At 49.6% G+C, this 18,374-nt stretch overlaps 1 protein-coding gene across 2 annotated transcripts in view; it reads left to right on the forward strand.

The window, feature by feature from the left end:
* LOC111524528 (multidrug resistance-associated protein 1) overlaps positions 1 to 15,824 on the forward strand; it is a 100,826-nt gene extending 85,002 nt beyond the window's left edge. Inside the window, exons 18-22 of one of the 2 annotated variants that reach the window (XR_003306710.2) lie at positions 4,529 to 4,675; positions 7,180 to 7,363; positions 9,290 to 9,456; positions 11,128 to 11,322; positions 13,931 to 15,824. Coding sequence is in view for 1 of the 2 variants with exons in the window: in XM_026447085.1 (XP_026302870.1) it covers positions 4,529 to 4,675; positions 7,180 to 7,338; positions 9,290 to 9,456; positions 11,128 to 11,322; positions 13,931 to 14,039 (777 nt within the window). In the remaining variant the exon portion in view is untranslated. The remainder of the gene's footprint in view (positions 1 to 4,528; positions 4,676 to 7,179; positions 7,364 to 9,289; positions 9,457 to 11,127; positions 11,323 to 13,930) is intronic. The other variant, XM_026447085.1, reaches the window with a different exon arrangement.
* The last annotated feature ends 2,550 nt before the right edge of the window (positions 15,825 to 18,374 follow it).

Below are 18,374 nucleotides of genomic sequence, written 5' to 3' on the forward strand. Positions count from 1 at the left end.
ACTGCCTCCTGAGGAGATGCCCCTTGGGAGTGAGACCAAGGCCTCCGCAAGGTCTGTCCTCCTGAGGGATTCACAGAGGTGACCTCAACCCACTCCTTTAACATTCTAACTGGGTGAACCGGTCCGTGTCACGGGTGAGCATTGTAAGAATGGCGTGAGTGCCCCCGTGAGGAACCAAGGGTGCATTACACCAGCAGCTTCCAACTTGACACTAAAATTTATTTAATTCATTTATAGGGCATTTCATTAGGTTTGGTTTGGCTTTTTGTTTTGTTTTGTTTTTGGATGGAATTTTGCTCTTTTTGCGCAGGCTGGAATGCAGTGGCACAATCTCGGCTCACTGGAACCTCCACCTCCTGGGTTGAAGTGATTCTCCTGCCTCAGCCTCCCAAGTAGCTGGGATTACAAGCACCTGCCATCCCGCCCAGCTAACTTATTTCATTAGTTTTTATAATAGCCTCATTGACATGTGAATTTCACATGCCACGCAATTCACCTAGTTAAAGCATGCAGTTTGATTGAATTCAGTTTTGTTTTTTTGTTTGTTTGATACTGAGTCTGGCTGCAGGCTGGAGTGCAGTGGCATGATCTCAGCTCACTGCAACCTCCACCTCCTGGGTTCAAGCGATTCTCAGCCTCCTGAGTAGCTGGGATTACAGGCAGTTTTTGTATTTTTAGTAGAGACGGGATTTCACCCTGTTGGCCCGGCTGGTGTCGGACTCCTGACCTCGTGATCCACCTGCCTCAGCCTCCCAAAGTGCTAGGATCACAGGTGTCAGCCACCACGCCCGGCCTGAGTTCAGTTTTCAAAAGCATTTTACTTTTGACTGACTTTTACATTTTTAGAAGGAGTGTGTTTGAGAAACCCAAGAGAAAGTAATCGTCCTCATTAGTCCTACCACTATTCTGTATTTACATGTATTTTTATATACAGATAGAAAGCTCCACATACTTCTCTCCATTCCCCTCACTGTGTTGTTATAGCATCTCCCCTTCAATTATGTACATAAATTATAAAATAGAGATATGCTTGTTATTTTAAAAAAGAAAATATCAATACAGGGCTGGACACAGTGGCCCACACTTGTAATCCCAGCACTTTGAGAGGCGAAGGTGGGTTGGTCACTTGAAGCCAGGAGTTCCAGACCAGTCTGGCCAACATGGTAAATCCCGTCTCTACTAAAAATACAAAAATTAGCCGGGCATGGTGGTGGGTGCCTGTAATCCCAGCTACTTGGGAGGCTGAGGTGGGAGGATCGCTGGAACCCAGGAGGTGGAGGTTGCAGTGAGCTGAGGTCATATCACTGCACTCCAGCGTGGGTGACAGAGCAAGACTCTATCTCAAAAAAAACAAAACAAAACCAAAAAAATAAGTTTATGGCAGAGAATGAAAGTTGGTTCCTGTTGCCAGGCACGGTGGCTCATGCCTGTAATCCTAGCACTTTGGAAGACCGAGGCGGGCAGATCACAAGGTCAGGAGTTCGAGACCAGCCTGGCCGAAATGGTGAAACCCTGTCTCTACTAAAAATAAATAAATTATCTAGGTGTGGTGGCACATGCCTGTAATCCCAGCTACCCAGCAGGCTGAGGCAGGAGAATTGATTGAACTGGGACCCGGGAGGCGGAGGTTGCAGTGAGCTGAGATCACGCCATTGCACTCCAGCGTGGGCAACAAGAGCAAAACTCTGTCTTAAAAAAAAAAAAAAAAAAAGAAAGTTTGTTCCTGTTTGCCCAGTTCCTCTCCTTCCCAGAGAAAGGCTCCATTAGCATTCAGGTGCATTTCCCCCAGAACTTTCCTGTGTGGATTCCCACATACCCCCACATGTTTGTTTGTTTCTTTTTCTTTTAACATAAGTGAGATCTACCTGTTATCCTGTGACACCTTTTCTTTAACTATGAGGCACCTTTGCATCCGCGTATAATAGTAGTCACTGCCTCTAAGGGCTGCTGTGAGGCTCAGATGAGATCATGGGTCTCAGGTGCTGAGCAGAGCAACTTGCATTAGGTGCATTGAAAGCGCTCAGTAACACTTATTTGTTGGCCGCGCGCAGTAGTTCAGGCCTGTAATCCCAGCACTTTGGCTCACTGCAACCTCTGCCTCCCAGGTTCTAGTTATCCTCCTGCCTCAGCATCCCAAGTAGCTGAGATTACAGGCTCCCACCTAGTCAGGCTCAGCTAATTTGTGTATTTTTAGTAGAGCCAGTGTTTCACCGTGTTGGTCAGGCTGGTCTCAAACCCCTGACCTCAAGTGATCTGCCCGCCTCGGCCTCCCTAAGTGCTGGGATTACAGGTGTGAGCCACCGCACCTGGCAACGCTGTTATTTTATGGCACATCCACAAAAGGGCTGCATGTCTTGCCTAAAAGGTACCCGGCGTTTTCTTGTTATGTGCTGTCTGCTGTGCCCCAAGCTTGGCCATATGCTCTGCAGCCTGGTTCAGCACCTGTGTGTGCCCTAGAGGAACGTGCACACCCCGAGGCTAAAACCACCGAACCTGGCCCAGGCCACATCCCGCTGTGGGCCTCGGGAAATGCTGAACTGAACTACTTTTCGGAAGGCGGGTGGTGTGTCCCTGGGCAAGTCACCGCCCCTCTCTGTGCCTCAGTCTTCTTGTGTGTAAACTGGGGATAGTAAAAGGATCCCCCACATGGGATTGCTGTGAGGACTGGATGAGGCACTGTGATACAGCTGCTGCTTTTATCCTTGTCTTCCTGCCGGGGTGGGCAGCCAGGATAGCTCACTGTTATTCTCATGCCTGTCCGGAGAAGACTACTCATTTTATTGACTCCGTTTGTTTATAAATATTTATTTTTAAAAAATTTTATCAAAAAATAAGTTTTATTGGCATCTAAAAACAAAATTTACCCAACATATGTCAATATTTATGTTATTGTGTTCTTGTTTCTTTTTTTTTTTTTTTTTGAGACGGAGTCTTGCTCTGTCGCCCGGGCTGGAGTGCAGTGGCGCGATCTCGGCTCACTGCAAGCTCCACCTCCCAGGTTCACGCCATTCTCCTGCCTCAGCCTCCCGAGTAGCTGGGACTACAGGCGCCCAACACCACACCCGGCTAATTTTTTGTATTTTTAGTAGAGACGAGGTTTCACCGAGTTAGCCAGGGTGGTCTCGATCTCCTGACCTTGTGATCCGCCGGCCTCGGCCTCCCTCTTGTTTCTTTTCTACTCACTGCAATGTGAGGAGCAAATCACAAACATTTACTTTAGAGAAACAGAGACCACAGTGTAGATTTTACAAAATCACTTATTAAAATCTCTGTATCATGCTCCTCAAATACCTAGAGCCAGTCTGTGCGTAAAATGTCACACTGCTGTCTAAACCTGAAAATTCTGCATCAGCCTAAAGATACGGATAAGATATACCTCCACTTGCTCTTTTGAAATATGTCTATTACCTTATCCAACCTAATGATAGCTATCTAAAAAATTCTTTCTTCCATAGGAAGTCTCTGACAAGCTGTTATCCATTTCCTTGACGTTAAAAGAATCTGGGAGCAACATTTCTATTTTATCAGAAAAATCTTACAAAGTTTACCTATCATGTTCACATTAAGAACGTTGTCTGTGGCCGGGCGCGGTGGCTCACGCCTGTAATCCCAGCACTTTGGGAGGTCGAGGTGGGCAGATCACCTGAGGTCAGGAGTTAGAGACCAGCCTGGCCAACATGGTGAAACCCTGTCTCTACCAAATACACATAAATTAGCTGGGTGTGGTGGCGGGTGCCTGTAGTCCCAGCTACTCAGGGGGCTGAGGCAGGAGAATCATTTTAACCTGGGAGGCGGAGGTTGCAGTGAGCTGAGATCATGCCATTGCACTCCAGCTGTCCAGGGAGACAGAACGAGACGCCATCTCAAAAAAAAAAGCAATGTCTGTAGAAGTCACTTATTCAATTATTTTAAGAGAAAGGTGAACATGAACATCAGGTTAATTCTGGCAGACAGAAATGGACTACTGTGGTCCAGTCAGCTATTACGTATCACAGAGAGATGCCGGCATTACAGAGGTGTCTCTGTCCTGCTGAGTGATGATCATGTCCCCTCAGTTTCTGTGCCTTCTACCACTGGTTCACTTTCTCTGTCAGCAGCTGTGTCACTCTTCTTGTTTATGTTCATATTTATTGAACACCTACTATGTACTCTGAGCCCTGGGATACAGCAGTGAACAATTAGAGCCTGTCTTCATGGAGTGGATGGTGCAGTGGGCGTGGGAGACAGTGTATACACTCAACCGTACGAGCCCCGAGAGGGCTGGGGACAGGCAGTGCCCTGAAGAAGAAGGCAACGCGGGAGGGGACAGAGGGACACAGGGCTGGAAGGGCGCTCTGCATCGACCGGAGATCCACAGGATGCAGGGGGGTCTTTTGGGGAAGAACGTTCCAGGAAGGGCAACCCCCAAGTGCTGAGGCCTGGGAGGCCACCTTTGGCAGCAGTGTGAGTAAGAGGGGGGGTCGGGGGAGTCACAGCTTTCCAGGGTGGACTGGGGATTCCTTACTCTCTCCCTCTGCTGCGATCGAAGGCGCCTTGGCAAATCCAGGAGACAGCTCCGCCCAGCAACTGGCCCCAGGTGGGCCGAGTGGAGTTCCGGAACTACTGCCTGCGGTACCGAGAGGACCTGGACTTCGTTCTCCGGCACATCAATGTCACCATCAATGGGGGAGAAAAGGTGGGTACACATGGCCCCATTCCTCTACCCATCCCCAGTCGGGCACAGGGTGCCACCAGGCCGATGAATCAAGCTGTGGCGTCTCCGCAGTCACTCACGGCTCCACACCTCCACTTGAATGGCTTTTCCAGGGGATGAGAGTGGAGCGTTGGCAGTAAAAGCTGTCCAGAGCGCATCCAACTTGTAGAAGGGAAGGCTTTTAGGTGAACTGACAGCCCAAAGACCAAATGAGCCCGACAGATATGTTTTGGAAGATTTTTTTTTTTTTGAGACAGAGTCTCACTCTGTTGCCCAGGCTAGAGTGCAGTGGTGTCATCTCAGCCCACTGCAACCACAGCCTCCCAAGTCGGGGGACTGCGAGTGGTTGGGATTACAGGTGTGTGCCACTATACCTGGCTAGTTTTGTATTTTTTTGTAGAGATGGGGGTCTTAACTATGTTGCCCAGGCTGGTCTGGAACTCTTTAGCTCAGCTGATCTGCCCGCCTCAGGTTCCCAAAGTGCTGGGATTACAGGAATCAGCCACCATTCCTGGCCCCGGAAAAATTTTGTTTGTTCGTTTGTTTGTTTTTTGAGGTAGAGTCTTACTCTGTTGCCTAGGCCAGAGTGCAGGGGCCCAATCTTAGCTCACTGCAACTTCTGCCTCCCGGGTTCAAGTGATTCTCTTGCCTCAGCCTCCCGAGTAGCTGGGATTACAGGCGTGGTGGCTGATTTTTGTATTATTAGTAGAGATGGGGTTTTGCCATGTTGGCCAGGCTGGTCTTGAACTCCTGACCTCAAGTGATCCACCCGCCTCGGCCTCCCCAAGTGCTGGGATTTCAGGTGTGAACCACCGCGCCCAGCCTGGAAGAAATTTGAATAAGTTGCAAATACTAAAAAATCTGGAACACTTAATATAAAAATTTATTTTCTGCTTTTTTTGGAAGATCAGAACATCTGGTAACATTGGGCCTGGCTCTTTATAGACAACCTGTGAGCCTCCTGGTTCACCCCAGTCCCTCCCTGTCCCATTCAGTGCCTACTTGGCCCCTCCAAGACATCAGAATCTGTGATCTCTAGAATAAGGGGTCACCATCCCTTCTAGGGGATGGCTTAAGGGAAGTGAAAACTCATCAGATTTTTGGAACCTTCTCTTGGTTCTGAGCTTTTCTTAGAAGAGGTTCCTTGACCTGAGTGAGACCCTTAGGCTTTCCTCTGGAATCGGTCTGAGAGTATTCCTGGCCGTTTGCTGGGGAACAAGGCTGCTTTCACCTTTGAACATATGGACTTGTTGAACTGTTCTTGCGTCCCTCCCACAAAGCTCAGAACATTCTGTTCCCAGCAGATAATTTCTGTCTGAGATACAGAGAAGAGCAGAGTGGGTGATGTTCTTGCTGTCTTTGTTCTTTTTATTTGGTTTCGTTTTGAGACAGGATCTCAGTCTGTCACCCAGGCTGGAGTCCAGGGGTGCTATCTCGGCTCACTGCAACCTTCGTCCCCCAGGTTCAAGTGATTCTCCTGCCTCAGTCTCCTGAGTATCTGGGACTACAGGTGCCCGCCACCATGCCCAGCTAATTTTTGTAGTTTTAGTAGAGATGGGGTTTCACCATGTTGGCCAGGCTGGTCTCGAACTCCTGACCTTCTGTGATCCACCTGCATTGGCCTCCCAAAGTGCTGGGACTATAGGCACGAGCCACCACGCCCCAGCCCTTATTGAGTCTTTATGACTTATCTCACGTCATGAGAATGTTTGCACGCATGCTGCTCTGTGACACCCCTGTAGGAGGGTAGAGGAAGACCACCTCTCAGGAGCCCAGCAGGAAAGGGAGAATTGGAGATCAGGGGCGTCAGTCATTGACCGTTAGCCAGAGAACCTAGTTCCTTCAAGAGAGGATGCACGGAGACCAGGTCATAGCAAAGGGCCAGAAGGTCTGCCTGAATCCTTCAGATATTTCAACAGCTCATGATAGGAAACTCACCATCAGAGGTGTGGAAAGCAGCGTGGGGAAATGAGGAAATGCCTGATTATTACTTAAGAGTTACTTGAGTTGAAACAAATAGGGCTTTGTTGGCAATTCCTTCTGCCTCTTCTGTATCTCTTTTGAGGTCTCTAGTGACTTATAAAAAGCTGAGTAATTCCTTTCGGGAGCTTGGCAAAGGGAAGAGAGTCCTTCTTGACCTTCGACTGAAACAGTTAAAGGAGTGTCTCCGGGCACCTGTAGTCCCAGCTACTCGGGAGGCTGAGGCAGGAGAATGGCGTAAACCCGGGAGGCGGAGCTTGCAGTGAGCTGAGATCCGGCCACTGCACTCCAGCCTGGGCGACAGAGCAAGACTCCATCTCAAAAAAAAAAAAAAAAAAAAAAAAAAAAACAGGAGTGTCTCTGGGCAGCAGGCGAGGGAGAGGGCTGTGGAGTTGGGTCGACCAGATGACTGATGCCTGAGGTGGGGCCGAGATGAGGGCACTGTGGGGCAGGGACACGTCCGGATGCCAGCGTTCCCGCCACACCTGCGCCCTTCTGTCCTGCAGGTCGGCATCGTGGGACGGACGGGAGCTGGGAAGTCATCCCTGACGCTGGGCTTATTTCGGATCAACGAGTCTGCCGAAGGAGAGATCATCATCGATGGCATCAACATCGCCAGGATCGGCCTGCACGACCTCCGCTTCAAGATCACCATCATCCCCCAGGTGGGGCCTGGGTGCGGCCCAGGCGGTGAGCCAGGACTGGCAGGCCCTGTGATGGCACTAACAGTGATGTGTGTATATTTTGGGGGCAAACATACATTTGGCCCTACTTTGTCGTTTTTTGGTTTTGTTTTGTTTTTTCTGAAACAGGGTCTCACTCTATTACCCAGGCTGGAGTGCACTGACGCAATCTCAGCTCACGGCAACCTCCGTCTCCGAGGCTCAAGCGATTCTCCCATCCCAGCCTCCTGAGTAGCTAGGACTATAGGCACACGCCACCACACCCAGCTAAATTTTTTTTGTATTTTTTGTGGAGATGTGGTTTCACCATGTTGCCCAGGCTGCTCTTGAATTCCTGGGCTCCAATGATTCACCCACCTTGGCCTCTGAAAGTGCTGGGATTACAGGCGTGAGCCACCGTGCCTGGCCTTCGTTGTTTTTATTGAAGTTAGAATGTGCTGCTGCTTCCCTGAATTTCATGTTAGCATACGATTAACAGTGTGGGAATTAACTATCAGCCCCAACTTCCCGTCCCCGCAAGGGGTAGTTTCGGAGCATCTAGAAAAATCCAAAAAGACACCATCTTCTCTCTCTGCTGCCGGAGTCAGACTGAGAATCTCTAACCCTTCCACGAGCTAGACAAGAAATAAGGCTTTTTAATTTTAGATTCACGGGGTGCCCTTGCAGGCTTGTTACATGGGTGTATTGTGTGATGCTGACGCTTGGACTTCTATGGATCTCATCACCCAAATATTGAATAAAGTACCCGAGAGATAGTTTCTCAACCATTACCCTCCTCCATCTGTCCCCACTTTTGGAGGTTCCGGTGTCTGTCATTTCCATCTTCACATCCATGAGTACCCAGAGTTTAGCTCCCACTTATAAGTGAGAACATGCAGTATTTGGTGAGAAATAAGGATTTTCTTTCTTCTTCTTTTTTTTTTTTCATTTGAGACGGAGTCTCACTGTGCCACCCAGTTCTGTGGCATGACCTCAGCTTACTGCAACCTCCACCTCCTGGGTTCAAGCGATTCTCCTGCCTCACTCTCCCAAGTAGCTGGGATTACAGGTGTGCACCACCACGCCTGGCTAGTTTTTGTATTTTTGATAGAGACAGGGTTTTACCGTGTTACCTAGGCTGGTCTCAATCTCCTGACCTCAAGTGATCTGCCTGCCTCAGCCTCCCATAGTGCTGGGATGAGCCAACATGCCTGGCTGAAATAAGGATTTTCTAGACAAATCCCAGCAGGTGGATTTCTTAATGTTGCCTTTTAGTGTAATCTTCCCTAATGTTTCTTACAAGATTCTCTTTTGGAGTTGGAGGATGGGAGAATCCACGGGACTTTATGTTAGGAATCACCTGTGCTGTATCTCATTTCGGGAGGTTCTCAACCCACTTGCATATTGAAGGCTCTAGGAAGTTGTATGGAAAGGAAATCTTTTATTCTGCCAAACTCAAATTTTCCAGACTTTAAAAATTTTTCCATCATTAAGTAATTTTTTTTTTTTTTTTTTGAGACAGTCTCACTGTCACCCAGGTTGGAGTGCAGTGGCATGATCTTGGCTCACTGTAACCTCCGTCTCCCAAGTTCAAGTGATTCTCCTGCCTCAGCCTCCCGAGTACCTGGGACTGCAGGTGTGCACCACCACGCCCAGCTCATTTTTGTATTTTTAGTAGAGACAGGGTTTCACCCTTTTGGTCAGGCTGGTCTCGAACTCCTGACCTCAAGTGATCCGCTTCTCTCAGCCTCCCAAAGTGCTGGGATTTCAGGCGTGAACCACTGTACCTGGCCTTTTTCTCCATTATTAACATCTGCAGAAATAGTGATTCCAAGGAGCTCTGACACCCCACCTTCAGCAGTCCTGGCCAGAGGTCCTTAGGCCTCACCTCGTCTCCATGCATGTCAGCGTGACATAGTCGTCACATGCCGTCCACTCTCTTCTCTCTGAACAGGACCCTGTTTTGTTTTCGGGTTCCCTCCGCATGAACCTGGACCCGTTCAGCCAGTACTCGGACGAAGAGGTCTGGACATCCCTGGAGCTGGCCCACCTGAAGGGCTTCGTGTCAGCCCTTCCTGACAAGCTGGACCACGAGTGTGCAGAAGGCGGGGAGAACCTCAGGTAGGCGGGGGTGAACGGGGAGACACCAGATAAGGTGTCCTAGGTGCCACCTCGGTAGGGGTGTTTGAAGATTCTGTCCAGGTCTGTGTGAGACCTGGATTTGAATCCCAGCTGTGCCGCAGATGAACCATTTGTCCCTTCACCTCTTGGAGCCTCAGTTTCTGTAAAATGGGTCTTAATCCAGGCTCTTTGTACCACGAGGTAGAATAACCAGGATGGCCAGTACATTTCCCTTTATACACACCAGCTCCATTCAGTTGAGAGTGGCTGTCATTTGTTAAGCTCTGGAAAGGCTCCTGTACCAGCTGGTCACTGGCACTGCTCTGAGCCCTCAAGTCCCCATGCACTACCCCAGCTGTCTTGGTCCTGCTACCGGATCCTGGAGCTCTGTCCATGACCTGGCGACTAAAGCATTAATGCCTGGCACACCAGCAGAACCTCTGGGGTCCCGCTCTGGTGGTGTTTGCTAGTGCCTGCTTCTGGTTCTGTTATCCGTCTCCATGACAACCAACCATAAAGCCTCAGTCTCGTTCGACAATAAAGCAATGATCATTGCTCCTATACGAGGGCAGTCAGCCAGGTGACTCTGCTGATCTTGCCTGGGCTCACATGCATGTCTGGGGGTCAGCTGGCTGTTGGCTGATCTCAGGGTCAGCTGGCTGTTGGCCTCAGGTGGGGCAAGAAGGGTATACTCCATGCATCCCTCATTCCAGCAGACCAGTTTGGCATGTCATGGCCATGGCAGGGGCACAAGAGCGTGCAAGCACCCATGTGCATCTCACAGTATTATTTTGGCTGGTGTTACGTTTGCCAGTGTCCCATTGGCCAAAGCAAGGTACATGTCTGAGTCCAGAGCCACCTGTCATGGCCCCACAGTTGGATAGGGATGCATGGATATTAGCCCTTTTTTTTTTTTTTTTTTTTTTCTGAGACAGGGAGTCTCACTGTGTCACCCAGGCTGGAGGGCAGTGGTGCAACCTCTGCCCCCAGGCTCAAGCAGTTGTCCTGCCTCTGCCTCCCAAGTAACTGGGATGACAGGTGCCTGCCACCACACCCAGTTAATTTTTGCATTTTTAGTGAGATGGGGTATCACCACATTGGCCAGGCTGTCTCGAATTCCTGGTGTTAAGTGATCCGCCCACCTTAGCCTCCCCATGTGCTGGGATTATAGGTGTGAGCCACTGTGCCCGACTTTTTTTTTTTTTTTTTGCCTAGGCTGGAGTACAGTGGATTGATCTCAGCCTCCTACTCCTGGACTCAAACAATCCTGCCTCAGTCTCCCGAGTAACTGGGACTACAGGAGCATGCCACTACACCCAGCTTATTTGTTTATTTTTCTTTTTAGGAGAGATGGGGGTCTTACTTTGTTGCCCAGGCTGGTCTCAAATTCCTGGCTTCAAGCTATCCTGCCACCTCGGCCTCCCAAAGTGCTGGGATTGTAGGTGTGAGCTACTGTTTTGAGAATGATTCTGAACCTACATCTTGCTGAATAGGAGATGTGCTCTGATTGATTAGTGATGTCTGCTGCAAACACAGATGTTGGGAGCCGACGTGCTTTCCTGGTCGAGCAACATCGAGTGTCTCCTTTCACATCTCCCAGCCTGGGCCTAGGTTCAGAGTCAGGGGTGGTTTGGTCTAACACTGTGTCCTGGTCTTTTTCTTTTGGTCAAGTGTTGGGCAGCGCCAGCTTGTGTGCCTGGCCCGGGCCCTGCTGAGGAAGACGAAGATCCTTGTGTTGGATGAGGCCACGGCAGCTGTGGACCTAGAAACGGACGACCTCATCCAGTCCACCATCCGGACACAGTTTGAGGGCTGTACCGTCCTCACCATCGCCCACCGGCTTAACACCATCATGGACTACACAAGGTGATGCCCCTGGCACAGTGGCCTCTAGGCTTTGAGAGTTTGCCTTACTCACTGGCTCATTCATTCATTCATTCATTCATTCATTCATTCAACACTGTCCTTATCCCTAGTGACTGCCCCAGTGGGTGGATCCTCTCTTCATCCTGGATGGTACCAGGTATTTCTTTTTTTCTTTTTTTTTTTTTTTGAGACAGAATCTCACTCCATCTCCCAGGCTGGAGTACGGAGGTGCAATCTTGGCTCACTGCAACCTCCGCCTCTGGGGTTCAAGCAGTTCTCCTGCCTTAGCCTCCTGAATAGCTGAGACTACAGGCATGTGCCACCATGCCTGTCTGATTTTTGTATTTTTAGTAGTGACAGGGTTTTGCCATGTTGGCCAGGCTGGTCTTGAACTCCTGACCTCAGGCGATCTGCCTGCCTCAGCCTCCCAAAGTGCTGGGATTACAGGCATGAACCACTGTGCCCAGTGGTACCAGGTATTTCTGACATAATCCAGTCATTCATTCTGTCATTATATCTGCATAGCCCACCTGCCATGTTCCCAGACACTGGGGACTCTGTAGGCTGCTATCAGACAAGGTCCCTGCCTCTAGGACCAAGTAGCTTATTAGGTAGAGGAGACAAAATATACAGAGCAACAAACCAACAGGATTCCAGAGGGCAGCAAGTGCTGGGAAGGACACTTGCCGAGGAGACGGGATAGCAAGTGCCAGGCAGCGCCATTGTGTACATCGAGCACTGCAGGCCCAGTGCCTGGGGCCCACAAAAAAAGGTTTTATTTTTTAAAAAGTCAGAAGCAGGCCAGGTGTGGTGGCTCATGCCTGTAATCCCAGCACTTTGAGAGGCCGAGGCGGGCAGATCACCTGAGGTCGACAGTTTGAGACCAGTCTGGCCACCATGGTGAGACCCTGTCACCATTAAAAATACAAAAATTAACCGAGTGTGGTGGTGCGTGCCTGTAATCCCAGGTACTTGGGATGCTGAGGAAGGAGAATTGCTCTAACCTGGGAGGTGGAGGTTGCACTGAGCTGAGATTGTGCCACAGCACTCCAGCCTGGGCAACAGAGTGAGACTCCATCTCAAAAAAGAAAAAAAAAGAATATAATCCAACCTTGTTTCTATTTATACCAACACAATCATAAAATAGAAATTTTAGCATTTTGTGTGGAGAAAGCCGCCTCCGCAGGCATCAGTGCTGGGGATCACAGAAGTCACAATGCGGCCGTAGTGCCAGGATCTTGGGGGGTTTTGAGTTTTGCTTGGGTCACCTGTGAGGAGGTGCCATTTTAGCTGAGACCTGAACAATGAAAGGGAGTCAGCTGTGAGAAGATCTGGGACAGCGATCTACAACCTTGTTCTTAAGGGCTGGGGTAGTTTCAGCTTTGCGGGCCACACGGCCTCTCGGCCTCTTGACTCCAGTGTGAATGCAGTCATAGTACACAAATGAATGAGCATGGCTGTGTTCCAATAAAACTTTATTCAGAAAAACAGGCAGGGGGTCAGATTTGGCCTGCAAGCCACAGTTTGCCAACCTTTGATCTAAAGGAAGAACATTCTGGGCAGCCAGTACAGCCGAATGTAAAACTGAATGAATGTGCTTCATGAGGAGGCCGTTGTACCTAGAGGCTGGAATTGAGGGGACGGGGGTAGGAGATGAGGCCAGAAACGTAGGCAGGGGCTAGATCTTAGAGCAGCATGTAAGCACAGTGAGAAGCTTGGAACTTATTCTGAGAGCCCTATAAAGCCATTGGAAAGTTTTAAACGGGAGTGACATGAGTTTCTATTTTATTTATTTATTTTTGACATAGGGTCTCACCCTGTCGCCCAGGCTGGAGTGCAGTGTTGGGATCACAACTCATTGTGGCCTCAAGCGATCCTCCTGCCTCAGCCTTCCAAAGTGCTGGGATTATAGGCGTGAGTCTCTGCACCCAGCTGACATGATGTTTCTAGTTCACTGAGTACCACCTACTAAGTAACAGATACTGAGTTGGTGCTTTTGAAATATAGGACATAGAAATGAGGACAGAAGTGGGCAGTGTCAAATCTTACAGGACCTAAAATATTAGGGGTCAGCCAACTCTGGCCCATAGGCCATAGATCTGGCGTCCAGCCTGTTTTTATGAATAAAGTTTTATTGGCACGCAGCCACATCTGTTCATTTTCCTGTTGTCTCTGGCAGCTTTCACACTATAAATGCAGCAGAGATGCATAGTTGTAACAGAAACCATATGGCCTGCAGAGCCTGAAGTGTTTGCTGTCTGGCCTTTTTCAGAAAAATGTTGCCAATCCTTATTGTAGACTATGGTAAGATCTTTTTATTTTACTCTGAATGTAATGGAACAGTGAATGTGAACGGTCAACACTGTTAATACTGTTCCCACCATGATTGATGTGGGGTAGATACTAAGGAGGTGGCCTCATGGGAATTTGACATTGACTAGAAATAGAGATGGAGGGTGAGCAACCAGCTGGAAGGCTACTGACCAGTCCTAGCAGAAAGTGTTAGGGACCTGACCCAAAGCAGTAACTTGCCCAGGTCACTTGTCCCAAGGGCGTGAGGTGCTCACCCCTCTCCTTCCTCTCATGTCTGTATCCCCTCCCCCTACAGAGTGATCGTCTTGGACAAAGGAGAAATCCAGGAGTACGGCGCCCCGTCGGACCTCCTGCAGCAGAGAGGTCTCTTCTACAACATGGCCAAAGACGCCGGCCTGGTGTGAGCCGCAGAGCTGGCATATCTGGTCAGAACTGCAGGGCCTACGTGCCAGTGCCCAGGCAGGAGTCAGTACCCCTGGGAAACCAAGCCTCCCACACTGAAACCAAAAGATAAAAACCAAACCCAGACAACCAAAACATACTCAAAGCAGCAGCCGGTGCCATCCAGTCCCCTGCCTGGAACTGGCCGTGAAGACACGGGAGAGACACAGAGAGGCGAGCTGCCCAAAACATGCTCGCCCTTGCCCCTGGTGCCCTGAGACACACACACAGCCTCATGCCCCCGGGAATACAAGTGTGTTCCTGGTGCTTCCCGCAGACGAGTTTTGGCAGCCAGACTTCTGAAGGAATTGGTTGTATAGAAGATCCTAGTGACCAGATGCAGCCAGCTGCCTCGGATCTCTCCAGCCGAAGTCTATGGACTGCAAGTCTTTGAGATGCCTCTGGCTTCCGTCACCTCTAACATCCTTGTCTGGGTCTACCCGGGATGCTTCATTTCCTTGGGGCTGCAGTTTTGAGGTTGACGGGCCTGGAGAAAATCATTCCCTCCCCTTGGCAGTGTCCCAGGGCCCTGGATGGTCCTCTTACCAACATCTGGTCTTCCAGGCACTCAGAAGCTGGGAACCAGCATCCCAGCGCCAGCTCTACCAGTTCTTGCTTCAGGCCAGAGGCAGCCTCTGCACTCCCAAGCCTGTCCTCTTGGAAGGGACCTGGTTGGACTAACGGATAACCTGGACCTGGAACTGCAGGGCCAGGGGATTGTCTCGTAGGGCCAACGTTCCACCTGGGGTTCCCCTCCCTACTCACTCCCACTCCAGGCTTTCCCTTGCTTTTTTCTTTTGCTCAGCATTGTAAGAACAATCAACGCCGTTATTACTGTTCCCACCATGATTGATGTGGGGTAAATATTAAGGAGATGGCCTCATGGGAATTTGACATTGTCTAGAAATAGAGATGGAGAGTGAGCAGCCTGCTGGAAGGCTGCTGACCAGTCCTAGCAGGAAGCGTGTTAGGGGCCTTGCCCGAAGCACTGTTGGTTACTTGCAGTGTTGATTGCTTTTCTTTTTTCTTACCGCCTCTTTGCTTTCCCTCTCATGGTACCTGCTCATGGTTATGAAGCTTTCACAGTAAAGAACACGAAGTACCTCCCAAGTATTACCAATGGGTACCAAAAAACGTCCCCTTGAGTCCTCTCCTTTTTTTTAGATTTTAATTCTCTCCCTTGGCATCCGGTTAGCCCCCCGGGGGGGGCGGCATTGTGGAGAACTTGACGTTTAGTTATTGATGCTCTTCCAGGACACGAAAGAACCCATCTTTGAATATCGGTGATTTTTTTTTTTTTTTTTTAAGTACTGTTCCAGGGAGAAAAACTGTCTCAAAACTTGAACTTCTTGGGAAGAGAAGTGTTGGGCTGAGAAGTCACGTTCCCAGGAAATAGGAGCTCACCCTGTGTTTGACCGTTTTGGTCTCTGTATTCCTGGAAGAAAACGGAGAAGCAGCATCTTTTAAAGCCTGTTCTTTAATGTATCTCCGTTGGAGCCCAAAGTGAAATCCAGAAAGCAGCCAGAGCTGATGGCTGCCCCAGGACTCATACCTAGTAAGAATTACATCGCCGACTTCAAACCCAGAGAGCATCTTTCTTTTAGGTGAAAACACGTATATTTATTTTTTGTAAGTTATACCATTCTTTCGCATTAGATAAACCAAGTTTTGGGGGATCCTTTTGTAATGACTTAAACTGGAAATGTGAACATTTGCAGTAAAAAAAAAATATATATCTATATATTTTATTTCTTTCTAAACAGTAGTTCGCTTTCCTTCGGGGCCTCAGCGCGGGTTCCAGCCATCTCCTGCACGGTCAGGATCTGGCATCTTCCTGTTTCTGTTCTTTCCTTTTGACAAGTTGCCTCTAGTGGGAGCTGTTGCCAGAAAGGGCAAGTCTGGACCTCACTAGTGGGATGGGGGTTAGTGGGAAGGCGGAACAGCTGCGAGGTGGACGGAGTCCAGGCTTTGTTGTCAGACAGCTCCTGGCTTGTCTGCTTGTACTGCTCTTGTCATTCGCTGTTCTTGTGACCCTGGGAAAGTCACTCAGCCTCTACGCCTCACTTTGTCTGTAAGATGAGGCTAATCGTACGTACCCTGTGAGCAGTGATGTGTGTGGTACTTGTAGCCTCGGTCAAGTTCTAAGACACAGGTGAGGCAGAAATCACATGTGGCCAGAATGATCCTTGAAAATCCTGCCCTCCCCCTGCCTTTTATTTATTTATTTATTTTCCCCTAGAGATAGGGTCTCACTCTGTTGCCCAGGCTGGTGTGCAGTGGCACAATCCTAGCTCACTGCAGCCTCAAACTCCTGGGCTCAAACAATCTTCCTGCCTCGGCCCTCTGAGTAGCTGGGACTACAGGCATGTGCCACCATGCCCAGCTAATTTTTAAAATTTTTTATAGAGACAGGGTCTTGCTATGTTACCTAGGTTGTTCTTAAACTCTTGAGCTCAAGGGATTCTCCTGCCTGAGCCTCCCAAAGTGCTGGGATTCAGGCACCTGGCCTGAAAATCCCTTTATGTTAGTCCAGAGAGGCAAGGCTGTGCTGCAGTAACAAATTCACCATAAAACCTTGGGAAATGATCGCAAGGCTTTATTTCTTGCTCATGCAGTTCTGGATGAGGGCCAGCTGCCTCTCTAGGGTAGCTGACTTCCCTGTGACAAGTGATCCAGGCTGTCCTGGTTTGAGCACATGGCCTCCCACGGGCTGGCTTCCAGGTCCCCACAGCGGGAGAAGGGGGAGTGGACGACTCTCACCCACTCTTCCCTGTCTGAAACCAGAACTGACGCAGTCAATCCCCCTCACAGCCCGTTGGCCACAAGGAGTCACATGGCCCCAACCCAACCACCACGGGAGCTGGGAAATGGAGGGGTGCCTGTGGAAGAGAAGTATTTCTCCCTTTCCTGTCTCATGTGGTTCCCGAGTTTGGGACAGCGGAGTAGTCAGACTAGAGTGTTTGCTTTCTAACTTTGAAGTGAGTGCGTCCGGGCGATAAGGAATGTCTGTATTTGGGAAGCCACCTTTCTGCCACACCTAAAACCATGCACCAAGTACATGAGCAGATGGAACATTCTAGCACTGCCATTGCTCCCTCAAGCCTTCCTGTCCCGATTGAAACTGTTGGCTTGCCCTAGGGACTGTGGTGCACAAAGATGCTCAGAGAAGAGCCGGCGCGGTGGTGACCATTCGAATGAGCAGTATTGTCTGGGTGCAGTGACTCGCCCCATTGAAACTGTTGGCTTGCATTAGGGACTGCGGAGTATGAAGTTGCCTAGTGAAAAGCCAGTAAGGTCATAACCATTAGAGTAGTTAGTATCGTCCGGGCATGGTGGCTCACGCTGGAATGAAGTCATTGGCTTGCATTAGGAACCACGGAGTGTGAAGGTGCCCAGTGAAAACCTGGTGACGTCATGACTATTAGAATTAGCAGTATTGGCCAGATGCGGTGGCTCATGCCTGTAATCCCAGCACTTTGAGAGGTTGAGTTCAAAACCAACCTGCCTGAGGCCAAGAGTTCAAAACCAGCCTAGGCAACCTAGTGGAACTCCGTGTATATAAAAACTGTTTTTGTTAAATTAGAAATAGTTGAGGCTGGGCACAGTGGCTCACGCCTGTAATCCCAGCACTTTGAGAGGCTGAGGCGGGTGGATTGCCTGAGGTCAGTAGTTCAAGGCCAGCCTGAACAACATGGTGAAACCCCATCTCTACTAAAAACACAAAAATTAATTGGGCATGGTAGCACACCATGGTGGCCTTTAGTGCCGGCTACTGGGGAGGCTGACAGGAGAATTGCTTAACCTGGGAGGTAAAGGTTGCAGTGAGCTGAAATCATGCCAGTGCACTCCAGCCTGGATGACAAGAGCTGAGGCTCCATTTCAAAAAAGTAGTTGGATCCAGCGGCGGGAATCTTAATACAGATGTGAGATATGTTTAGATCTCAAAGCCTGACCCTAAGTATTGAAGTCCCAGGTCAGATCCTAAGCAGTCCCTGAGAGCTCCACCTGGTATGCACCTGTGCCTGTGTCTTGGGGTGGGGCAGCTGGGTGCTCGGGTGGAATCCGGGGCTGGGTACAAGTTTAATCCCCTTGATGCAGAGGAGGCAGAGGGAGACATAACTCCTTATCCAGGTGAGTGGAAGTACTGTGGAAGGAAGCTCTGTTTTGTACCTACTACCTGCTGGCCCTGGGCTCACTATAGAACTCTCCACATTGGAAAGGGTCCCGCAGGCCAGAGAGGTGTAAGGAGGGGGCTGGTGCTTCCCAGTGTTGAACTGTTCATCTGTCCTCATACCCGC

The sequence above is a fragment of the Piliocolobus tephrosceles genome, chromosome 17 (assembly GCF_002776525.5).
Source record: "Piliocolobus tephrosceles isolate RC106 chromosome 17, ASM277652v3, whole genome shotgun sequence".
Classification (NCBI taxonomy): Eukaryota; Metazoa; Chordata; class Mammalia; order Primates; family Cercopithecidae; genus Piliocolobus; species Piliocolobus tephrosceles.